Source organism: Salmo salar, chromosome ssa05 (genome assembly GCF_905237065.1).
Source record: "Salmo salar chromosome ssa05, Ssal_v3.1, whole genome shotgun sequence".
NCBI lineage: Eukaryota > Metazoa > Chordata > Actinopteri > Salmoniformes > Salmonidae > Salmo > Salmo salar.
The window spans coordinates 6,587,707-6,600,539 of record NC_059446.1 but is presented as its reverse complement, the minus strand read 5'-3'; the positions used below and the strand labels follow the sequence as shown (position 1 = coordinate 6,600,539).

General features: G+C 42.2%; 1 protein-coding gene across 1 annotated transcript in view; it reads left to right on the top strand.

Moving 5' to 3' along the window:
• LOC106604166 (protocadherin-11 X-linked) overlaps positions 1–11,373 on the top strand; it is a 258,929-nt gene extending 247,556 nt beyond the window's left edge. Inside the window, exon 7 of the mRNA XM_014198585.2 lies at positions 4,752–11,373. Within this exon, the coding sequence (XP_014054060.1) occupies positions 4,752–5,197 (446 nt within the window). The 3' untranslated portion in view covers positions 5,198–11,373. The remainder of the gene's footprint in view (positions 1–4,751) is intronic.
• The last annotated feature ends 1,460 nt before the right edge of the window (positions 11,374–12,833 follow it).

The following is a 12,833-nucleotide window of genomic DNA, read 5'->3' as shown; positions in this document are numbered from 1 at the left end:
GCTGCTATCAAATGATTGATTCAGGAAATATAGTAAGGACTTGGCCTGATTGTGCTTGTTCAGTGAGCTGAATCATTTTTTTTCCCCTTAATGAAGTTAGTGACCCTCTGAAAGGTGACACATTTACTGCTCAGGAGATGTATTCACTCAGACTCAGAGGCTGGGAGGCTGAGCAGGCCATTATTGAGAGGTTTAGGGCTCTATTCAATCTGGATTGATGAAGCGTTACATATCTTGCGTTAGAAATTTAAAGGTAGTTTCCGATTGAGCCGACGTACGCAACGTTTACCGTGAATTCCTTCTCCCTTCCCTAACACAGGAACATTGCCTTTAAAACATCTTATGGAACCCTTCACGCGCCAATCCCTTTAACGGGATCGATTTGACAACATCCAGTGAAATGGCAGCGCGCCAAATTCAAACTACAGGATGATCAATATTCAACATTCACGAAAATATATGTGTAATACATCAAAATAAAGCTTAACTTCTTGTTAACCTCTCTGGGCTAGGTGGGACGTTTGCGTCCCACCCTAGTCAACAGCCAGTGGAATCCCGTGGCGCGATATTCAAATACTTTAGAAATGCTATTACTTCAATTTCTCAAACATATGACTATTTTACACCATTTTAAAGACAAGACTCTCATTAATCTAACCACAGTGTCCGATTTCAAAAAAGGCTTTACAACGAAAACAAAACATTAGATTATGTCAGCAGAGTACCCAGCCAGAAATAATCAGATACCCATTTTTCAAGCTAGCATATAATGTCACAAAAACCAAAACCACAGCTAAATGCAGCACTAACCTTTGATGATCTTCATCAGATGACACTCCTAGGACATTATGTTATACAATACATGCATGTTTTGTTCAATCAAGTTCATATTTATATCAAAAACCAGCTTTTTACATTAGCATGTGACTAGCATGTGACTAGCATTCCCACCGAACACTTCCGGTGAATTTACTAAATTACTCACGATAAACGTTCACAAAAAACATAACAATTATTTTAAGAATTATAGATACAGAACTCCTTTATGCAATCGCGGTGTCCGATTTTAAAATAGCTTTTCGGTGAAAGCACATTTTGCAATATTCTAGCTAGCCATCACGGCTAGCTATTTTGACACCCACCAAGTTTGGTACTAACCAAACTCAGATTTACTATAAGAAAAATTGGATTATCTTTGCGTCAGAATGCACTCCCAGGACTTCTACTTAAACAACAAATGTTGGTTTGGTTCCAAATAATCCATAGTTATATCCAAATAGCGGCGTTTTGTTCGTGCGTTCAAGACACTATCCGAAGGGTAACGAAGGGTGACGCGTCCGGCGCGTTTCGTGACAAAAAATTGCAAAATATTCCATTACCGTACTTCGAAGCATGTCAAACGCTGTTTAAAATCAATTTTTATGCGATTTGTCTCGTAAAATAGCGATAATATTCCGACCGGGAGTCATTGTTTTCGTTCAAAGACTGAAAATGTAAACATGGAGTCGTCTCGTGCATGCGCACACCCGTCTCATTGTTCTCAGATCGACCACTTACCAAATGCGCTACTGTTTTTCAGCCATGGCCTGCAAAGTCATCATTCAACGTTCTGGCACCTTCTGAGAGCCTATGGGAGCGTTAGAAAATGTCACGTTACAGCAGAGATCCTTTGTTTAGGATAGAGATGTCAAAGAAGGCCAAGAAATGGTCAGAGAGGGCGCTTCCTGTTTGGAATCTTCTCAGGTTTTGGCCTGCCAAATGAGTTCTGTTATACTCACAGACACCATTCAAACAGTTTTAGAAACTTTAGGGTGTTTTCTATCCAAATGAAACAATTATATGCATATTCGAGTTACTGGGCAGGAGTAGTAACCAGATTAAATCGGGTACGTTTTTTTATCCGGCTGTGCAAATACTGCCCCCTTTCCCCAACAGGTTAATCCAGCCGCTGTGTCAGATTTCAAAAAGGCTTTATGGCGAAAGCAGACCATGCGATTATCTGAGGACAGCGCCCCACATACAAACACATGAAAATCATATTTCAACCAGACAGGTGCGCCACAAAAGTCAGAAACAGCGATATAATTAATGCCTTACCTTTGAAGATCTCCTTCTGTTGGCACTCCAAAATGTCCCAGAAACATCACAAATGGTCCTTTCGTTCGATGATGTCCTTCTTTATGTCCCAAAAATGTCCATTTATTTGGCGCTTTGATTCAGAAATACACCGGTTTCAACTTGCCCAACATGCCTACAAAGTATTTAATAAGTTACCTGTAAACTTGGTCCAAACATTTCAAACAATGTTCCTAATCCAACCTCAGGTAACCTAAAACGTAAAAAATCGATACAATTTTTGACGGAATAAACTGTTTCTAATACCGGATAAAAACAGCGTGAAGCACGTTCCAGTTCACGCGCACCAAAACAGTAGAGTCCACCTGGAGTGACACTTACAATGAATAGCACTACTTCTTCATTTCTCAAAAGAAAAACATCAACCAATTTCTAAAGACTGTTGACATCTAGTGGAAGCCATAGGAACTGCAACCAGGTTCGTCATAAATAGGGCTTCCCATAGAAAACAATTGTTAAACACAATGGCCTCAAACATTTTTTTCCCTGGATGGATTGTGCTCGGAGTTTCGCCTGCCAAATAAGTTCTGTTATACTCACAGACATTATTCTAACAGTTTTAGAAACGTCAGAGTTTTTTCTATCCAAATCTACTAAGTATATGCATATCCTAGCTTCTGGGCCTGAGTAGCAGGCAGTTTACTTTGGGCATGCTTTTGTGATATTCAATAAATTAATATATAGCTCCTCATTTAAAGAATGCAATTAAGTATTGCAAACAAATAGGATTTGGGAGTTTTCGTTGGATATCAGTAATCACCCCTCGAAAGTTTGATTTTATAATTGGAATGGAACAGTAATACAATAACTTCTCTATTGAGAAAATCATTGTTTAAAATTTTGAGCTGACTAGGGAATTTAATTAAACAGAGCATGCTCAACATGTAATGTGAGATCTCAAAGCCATAGACATAGACCTAGGACCATTCAATTATTTATAACATTGTTACTTATGCCTATATGCAAAACGATTTCTATGAGACAGCTTGAAGCCGAGACCTGGAGGACTTGATGTGATGTTATAGCAAGGACCTCTCCTCTTTTCCTCTGAGTGTCTCAGAACCATAAGACCACGCGTGGGCTGCTGTTTGCTGTGTTGCATACTGTTTTACATTCTAATTACCAGAGTTGACAGGTTTTATTGCTGGGGCTCAATGTTGAGGCCTCTTTCTCTTCCTGGACTCATTTCACATGTGATGTCAGCTCGAGCATAATGAGATAAGATAGTTGGAGTGCCTTGCTTTCTCCCTCCCTGCTTTCTCCCTCCCTGCTTTCTCCCTCCCTGCTTTCTCCCTCCCTGCTTTCTCCCCCCCTGCATTCTCCCTCCCTGCTTTCTCCCCCCCTGCTTTCTCCCCCCCTGCATTCTCCCTCCCTGCTTTCCCCCTCCCTGCTTTCTCCCTCCCTCCTTCTCCCTCCCTGCTTTCTCCCTCTCTGCTTTCTCCCTCCCCAAATGTAAATAAACTCTATCACTCATAACTATACTCATTGTACCTTGCACCCCAAATATGCTAACAATAATCCTAACAAAAGTCCTAAGAAGTGTGGATTCATGTGATTTTGTGATGTTCACATGTTTGAGTTATTGTAACTGACCAGATTTATCGAATGTCGAATTGATCACAGAATGCAAGGTGTGCCGTGGTGACAGTGATTTAAAAAAAAAATGCTTTGGGATTGTAACAAATATTTAAAGATAACATACAATGCAGAGGACTAGAGGTCAAGGGAGGGAACAGGGAATTAACGATCAATGGAAATAGTTGTTTTTCAGTTCAACATCTGTTTAGAATCTCTGTATGGGGTTTCAGTCCTGGACTCATAGCTACATGTGGCAAGTCTTTGTTGGTTCGAATGGTCTATACATTGAGCCTGAAACAGGATATTTGTTATTTGGCCATTGGCCAAGTTTTATTGCAAGGAATTGTAATTGGTCAACCAAAGGCTAGGGTTGGGGTTTATAAATGACATCCTATCACTTTGTTCTGTGGAGAATCACTGAGGACAGGGAAGAATGAACATCAACCATCTACTTCCCAGCATAACAACTATGATTTGTTATCTTTGAATAAACCTATTTTTCTCCCCCTGATTTGCTTTGGGGTCTGTGTTATTGAAGAATAACGTCAACTGCTAACAGGATGTTCATTAAATATTGAATACAGTAAAGTCAATCTCAGACACCAACACCAGAGACAGTTATTCCCAACTTTAAATAATCTACTGGGAATTCATTGTCTATTGTAGGTTAACACAGGGAACCAATGGAGCACCAATGGAAATGAAATGCTGCTGTTTTATCTCCTTATGGGATGATTCAAACATGTATTACTGCCTTTCATTTCTATAACAGGTTGACATTTACAGGTCACCTTCAGATATACTTCTAACAGGTTATCATTTACAGGTCACCTTCAGATAGACATCTAACAGGTTATCATTTACAGGTCACCTTCAGATAGACATCTAACAGGTTAACATTTACAGGTCACCTTCAGATAGACATCTAACAGGTTAACATTTACAGGTCACCTTCAGATAGACATCTAACAGGTTATCATTGTCTTCTTGTCTTTTTGATATTTTATGCTCTTTTGTTTAATGTCTTTGTGCTGCAGCCATAGTGGAGGTGAACCTGGCCAAGGCCCTGGCGGAAGCCTCGGAGACGTGCACCCAGGAATGTCTGATCCTGGGCCACTCCGACAGCTGCTGGATGCCCCCCTCCCTGGTGACCCAGTTCCAGTCTCCGTCCAACACAGGTACCCTGCCTACCCTGCCCTCCTTTGGCTTCCAGCACCAGCAGAGCTCCCCATGGGCCAGAGGAGCCAAGGCGGATGGACGTCAGTGCCATACCCTGGGCAGGTCTGTGCCCAAAGACGATCTGGCTAAAGGGATGAACCGGCCGCAGTTCTACAACACTCTGGAAAGACACTGCAGCAGCAAGAGTAAGGAGTCTGACCCCATCAAGGTCATCCCTCTGGCCAGCTTTTCCTCATCTTCGTCAGGCCAGCAGACCCCAGCCAACGGAGGATCCTCTGCCTTCTTACATGAGCATCAGCTGTAAGGGACCAGAGTAACACCAACCAGTTTGTCTAATGTATCTTGATGTATATTTAATATCAGCTGTAAGGGGCTGTAACGGGACAGAGTAACACCAACCAGTTTGTCTAAAGTATCTTGGTGTATATTTAACATCAGCTGTAAGGGGCTGTAAGGGGACAGAGTAACACCAGCCAGTTTGTCTAAAGTATCTTGGTGTATATTTAACATCAGCTGTAAGGGGCTGTAATGGGACAGAGTAACACCAGCCAGTTTGTCTAAAGTATCTTGGTGTATATTTAACATCAGCTGTAAAGGGCTGTAAGGGGACAGAGTAACACCAACCAGATTGTCTAAAGTATCTTGGTGTATATTTAACATCAGCTGTAAAGGGCTGTAAGGGGACAGAGTAAGACCAGCCAGTTTGTCTAAAGTATCTTGGTGTATATTTAACATCAGCTGTAAGGGGCTGTAACGGGACAGAGTAACACCAGCCAGTTTGTCTAAAGTATCTTGGTGTATATTTAACATCAGCTGTAAAGGGCTGTAAGGGGACAGAGTAACACCAACCAGATTGTCTAAAGTATCTTGGTGTATATTTAACATCAGCTGTAAAGGGCTGTAAGGGGACAGAGTAACACCAACCAGATTGTCTAATGTATCTTGATGGTTTCTGATTTGTGTGTGAACATGGGATGTGGAGGAAGGGACAAAACTGTTCCTCTGTCTCCACAATGTTGTTCCTTGGTCTCCACAATGTTGTTCCTTGGTCTCCACAATGTTGTTCCTCAGTCTCCACAATGTTGTTCCTCAGTCTCCACAATATTGCACAGAAGTGGATCTGACAATGGCTGTAATCATAAAATGTATGAAAGACAAACTTCTTTGAAGAAACACCTAGCTAAATATGTGTTGAAATGTAATCCATGTCCACTATATAAATGGTAGTCCTATACCAAAGTAGATCCACAACAGAAACAAAATATATAAAACGTCAGAATTTAAGTTTGGTAGATATTTTATATTTTTGCTGATCAGTAATCAAAAATAATTTTGACCACTATATGCGTATTGGAACCGGCTCAGCGGAACCTTCCTACACACAATTTACTTACCGATAAACGAAACGCAAACACACAGTATAGCTTGTGAACCCAAGGTGAATGGTGTATATGCCCAATCTCTGGTGAAATATTGCTTAGTGTATCCAGCGAGACATTCAGCTCCAGCTCCAACTGATGATCCAAGTTACTTTTTGCTCTTGCCTGAATATGTTTATAGAATCCCGTCTTGTTCAGACGTCTGCAGACACATACCTACGACTCAATGGACAAAAACAATTTCACTCTGTGATGTGCTAACACTTTATATGAACACACAGCACAGGGTCGTCCCCCATGATATGCCCAACACTGTTTCTCTTCAGATGTTACTTGTATGGTGAGTTGTGATGCCTTTGACACCCCTTTCCCTGCCCTCTATTGCAAACCTACTCATTTCTACATTATCTTCCCCACCTAATAGGAACCTACTCATTTTCAACATGATCTTCCCCTGTAATAACCACCTACTCATTGTCTACATTATCTTTCCCCTGTTATAACAAACTACTAATTTTCAACATTATTTTACCCACCTAATAACAACCTACTAATTTTCTACATTATCTTCCCCACCTAATAGGAACCTACTCACTTTCACCATGATCCTACCCACCTAATAACAACATACTCATTTGCTACATTATCTTACCCACCTAATAACAACATACTCATTTTCTACATGATCTTTCCCCTGTAATAACAAACTACTAATTTCAACATTGTCTTACCCACCCAATAAGAACCTACCCATTTTCTACATGATCTTTCCCGTTGTAATAAGAACCTACACATTTTCTACATTATCTCCTTAGAAGAAGCCTTGAACAGCACAGACAGAGGTTCCATGCAAGGAGCTATAACCTTTCTTTCCTTTTTATTTTCCCACCATTATTTCACTTCATTATCTTCCTTTCATATAATATAACATGTATTGTACGCATTGTAAATGAGTGCTATGGAGACAATTAAGAATAACTCCCAATTGTCTAATTACTTTGAGCTGTAATCTCCACAGTAAGTATTAGCCGTGGTTGACAGCTCTGTAATAGTTGTCTAGTCTCACTGAAACATAATGTATTTCTAGTAGTCAGGTAATGAAAAGGTGTAGACATATACAGTCTGGACGCAAATAGCTTTTTATTTGCTTTAATTTGTGCCCCTATCTCGTCAGGATAGTAACCACCATAATGAGAGTTTCTGTATCCATATTCAAGCACCTTAAACTCAAGGCTAAATTTACCATATTCACATATTGACATAAACAATTTTTTTAATGATTTATCCTACGTTTTATCCACTGTGTCTTTGATTTAACCATACGGCCACAGTTTCACGGGTGTTCATTCTGGATAACCACTGACTGTCACGGATTCGGCAAACATTGCATGACCATCACCAGATAACATATTTAAATGAAATGTGTCCTCTAGCGGCTTGTGAAAGAAACAAGACATATTTAGGGTACCATTCTCCCTGCAGGGTTAGACAGTAACAGGACATGTTTAGGGTACCATTCTCCCTGCAGGGTTAGACAGTAACAGGACATGTTTAGGGTACCATTCTCCCTGCAGGGTTAGATGGTAACAGGACATGTTTAGGGTACCATTCTCCCTGCAAGGTTAGACAGTAACAGGACATGTTTAGGGTACCATTCTCCCTGCAGGGTTAGACAGTAACAGGACATGTTTAGGGTACCATTCTCCCTGCAGGGTTAGACAGTAACAGGACATGTTTAGGGTACCATTCTCCCTGCAGGGTTAGACAGTAACAGGACATGTTTAGGGTACCATTCTCCCTGCAGGGTTAGACGGTAACAGGACATGTTTAGGGTACCATTCTCCCTGCAGGGTTAGATGGTAACAGGACATGTTTAGGGTACCATTCTCCCTGCAGGGTTAGATGGTAACAGGACATGTTTAGGGTACCATTCTCCCTGCAGGGTTAGACAGTAACAGGACATGTTTAGGGTACCATTCTCCCTGCAGGGTTAGATGGTAACAGGACATGTTTAGGGTACCATTCTCCCTGCAGGGTTAGACAGTAACAGGACATGTTTAGGGTACCATTCTCCCTGCAGGGTTAGACAGTAACAGGACATGTTTAGGGTACCATTCTCCCTGCAGGGTTAGACAGTAACAGGACATGTTTAGGGTACCATTCTCCCTGCAGGGTTAGACAGTAACAGGACATGTTTAGGGTACCATTCTCCCTGCAGGGTTAGACAGTAACAGGACATGTTTAGGGTACCATTCTCCCTGCAGGGTTAGACAGTAACAGGACATGTTTAGGGTACCATTCTCCCTGCAGGGTTAGACAGTAACAGGACATGTTTAGGGTACCATTCTCCCTGCAGGGTTAGACAGTAACAGGACATGTTTAGGGTACCATTCTCCCTGCAGGGTTAGATGGTAACAGGACATGTTTAGGGTACCATTCTCCCTGCAGGGTTAGACGGTAACAGGACATGTTTAGGGTACCATTCTCCCTGGAGGGTTAGACAGTAACAGGACATGTTTAGGGTACCATTCTCCCTGCAGGGTTAGACAGTAACAGGACATGTTTAGGGTACCATTCTCCCTGCAGGGTTAGACAGTAACAGGACATGTTTAGGGTACCATTCTCCCTGGAGGGTTAGACAGTAACAGGACATGTTTAGGGTACCATTCTCCCTGCAGGGTTAGACAGTAACAGGACATGTTTAGGGTACCATTCTCCCTGCAGGGTTAGATGGTAACAGGACATGTTTAGGGTACCATTCTCCCTGCAGGGTTAGACAGTAACAGGACATGTTTAGGGTACCATTCTCCCTGCAGGGTTAGACAGTAACAGGACATGTTTAGGGTACCATTCTCCCTGCAGGGTTAGACAGTAACAGGACATGTTTAGGGTACCATTCTCCCTGCAGGGTTAGACAGTAACAGGACATGTTTAGGGTACCATTCTCCCTGCAGGGTTAGACGGTAACAGGACATGTTTAGGGTACCATTCTCCCTGCAGGGTTAGACGGTAACAGGACATGTTTAGGGTACCATTCTCCCTGCAGGGTTAGACAGTAACAGGACATGTTTAGGGTACCATTCTCCCTGCAGGGTTAGATGGTAACAGGACATGTTTAGGGTACCATTCTCCCTGGAGGGTTAGACAGTAACAGGACATGTTTAGGGTACCATTCTCCCTGCAGGGTTAGACAGTAACAGGACATGTTTAGGGTACCATTCTCCCTGGAGGGTTAGACGGTAACAGGACATGTTTAGGGTACCATTCTCCCAGCAGGGTTAGACAGTAACAGGACATGTTTAGGGTACCATTCTCCCTGCAGGGTTAGACAGTAACAGGACATGTTTAGGGTACCATTCTCCCTGCAGGGTTAGACAGTAACAGGACATGTTTAGGGTACCATTCTCCCTGGAGGGTTAGACGGTAACAGGACATGTTTAGGGTACCATTCTCCCAGCAGGGTTAGACAGTAACAGGACATGTTTAGGGTACCATTCTCCCTGCAGGGTTAGACAGTAACAGGACATGTTTAGGGTACCATTCTCCCTGCAGGGTTAGACAGTAACAGGACATGTTTAGGGTACCATTCTCCCTGCAGGGTTAGACGGTAACAGGACATGTTTAGGGTACCATTCTCCCTGCAGGGTTAGACAGTAACAGGACATGTTTAGGGTACCATTCTCCCTGCAGGGTTAGACAGTAACAGGACATGTTTAGGGTACCATTCTCCCTGCAGGGTTAGACAGTAACAGGACATGTTTAGGGTACCATTCTCCCTGCAGGGTTAGACAGTAACAGGACATGTTTAGGGTACCATTCTCCCTGCAGGGTTAGACAGTAACAGGACCTGTTTAGGGTACCATTCTCCCTGCAGGGTTAGACAGTAACAGGACATGTTTAGGGTACCATTCTCCCTGCAGGGTTAGACGGTAACAGGACATATTTAGGGTACCATTCTCCCTGCAGGGTTAGACAGTAACAGGACATGTTTAGGGTACCATTCTCCCTGCAGGGTTAGACAGTAACAGGACATGTTTAGGGTACCATTCTCCCTGCAGGGTTAGATAGTAACAGGACATGTTTAGGGTACCATTCTCCCTGCAGGGTTAGACAGTAACAGGACATGTTTAGGGTACCATTCTCCCTGCAGGGTTAGACAGTAACAGGACATATTTAGGGTACCATTCTCCCTGCAGGGTTAGAGAGTAAAATGTGTCTGTGCTTGGTTGAGACTCAGCTTGTACTCAGATGACACTTTGGGTCAGGTAGCCGTCAGTGTAGAAATGCATTAGTGAAGCCGACGGTGGTGAAATTACGTGTCATAAGAGTGTTATGTAGAAGGGTCAAGGTCAGGGTCAATTTCATCTCACCTCTAGTCAATTAAGGAAATGTATTGAATTTTTATTAATTAATTGAATAAATCCTACTCATTGAACATGGTTAACCTACTGCCCACCTAAGTCCCAACCATGAATTGGATATCAATTCCTTTTTGAGGAATAATATTTTCTTTCTATGTCATCCTGAAACATCTGCTCGCTGCAGTTATATGTTAAACACATTTGTCTTTCATCAAAGACAACAAATACAGACGGGACAGAGTACGCTGACATATGCAAATAAATCACAAAGCACTTGCTTCCTTCAGACAGTGACAGTGAACACAGGCCTGCAATGTGTGATTCAATAACATTCCAACTGCATATGCTGTAGAACGATGATATTGACCCTTAACCACGACTGAAACACACAAAAATCCCACAATATACTTACAGTATATATACTGAACAAAAATATAAACGCAACATGTACATTTTGCATTTACATTTTGGTCATTTAGCAGACGCTCTTATCCAGAGCGACTTACAGTAGTGAATGCATACATTTCATACATTTTTTTTTTTTTCCTGTGCTGGCCCCCCATGTAAAATGTTGGTCCCATATTTCCTGAACTGAAATCAAAGGTCCCTGAAATGTTCCATACGCACAAAAAGCTAATTTCTCTCAAATTTATGGCACAAATTTGTTTACATCCCTGTTAGTGAGCATTTCTCCTTCGCCAAGATAATCCATCCAATTGGCAGGTGTGGCATATCAAGAAGCTGATTAAACAGCATGATCATTACACAGGTGTACCTTGTGCTGGGGAGGCCACTCTAAAAGGCCACTCTAAAATGTACAGTTTTGTGTCATAACACAATGCCACAGATGTCTAAAGTTTTGAGGGACTGTGCAATTGGCATGCTGACTGCAGGAATGTCCACCAGAGTTGATGCCAGAAAATGTAATGTTAATTTCTCTACCATAAGCCGCGTCCAACGTCATTTTAGAGAATTTGGCATTATGTCCAACCGCAGACTACGTGTAACCATGCCAGCCTAGGACCTCCACATCCAGCTTCATCAAAAGCAGGATCATCTGAGACCAGCCACCCAGACAGCTGATGAAACTGTGGGTTTGCACAACCAAAGAATTTGTGCACAAACTGTCAGAAACCGTCTCAGGGAAGCTCATCTGTGTGCTCATCGTCCTCACCAGGGTCTTGACCTGACTGCAGTTTGGCTTCGTTAACCAACTTCAGTGGGCAAATGATCACCTTCGATTGTTACTGGCACACTAGAGATGTGTGGTCTTCATGGATGAATCCCGCTTTAAACCGTACTGGGCAGATGGCAGACAGAGTGTATGGCGTCGTGTGAGCAAGAGGTTTTCTGATGTCAACATTGTGATCAGAGTGCCCCATGGTTGTGAAGGGGTTATGGTATGGGCAGGAATAAGCTATGGACAACGAACACAATTGCATGTTATCGATGGCAATTTGAATAAACAGAGATACCGTGACGAGATATCCTGGGACCCGTTCATCACCTCATGTTTTAGCATGATAATGCACAGCCACATGTCGCAAGGATCTGTACACAATTCCTGGAAGCTGAAAATGTCCCAGTTCTTCCATGGCCTGCATACTCACCAGACATGTCATCCATTGAGCATGTTTGGGATGCTCAGTATTGACGTGTACGACAGCATGTTCCAAATTCCCACCAATATCCAGCAACTTCGCACAGCCATTCCACAGGCCACAATCAACAGCCTGATCAACTCTATGCAAAGGAGATGTGTCGTACTGCATGAGGAAAATGGTGTTCACACCAGATACAGACTGGTTTTCTGATTCACGCCCCTACCATATTTTTTAAGGTTTCTGTGACCAACAGATGCATATCTGTATTCCCAGTCATGTGAAATCCATAGATTAGGGTGTAAAGAATTCATTTAAATTGACTGATTTCCGTGTATGAACTCTAAGTCAGAAAAATCGTTGAAATTGTTGCATGCTGCGTCTATATTTTTGTTCAGTGTACATATTATATACATAGATGCCTCTGTTTCACGCTCATCCAGAGCAACACAGATGGATAGAATGTTCTTATGTCAATATTGATCACACAAAACAGGGTAGGGATAGGTAATGCTTGAGACTTAAAATGTTTCATTATACCACTGTCATCGAGAGCCAAAATAATCAACACTACTTTCAGAAGAAAACCTGAAAGTTTA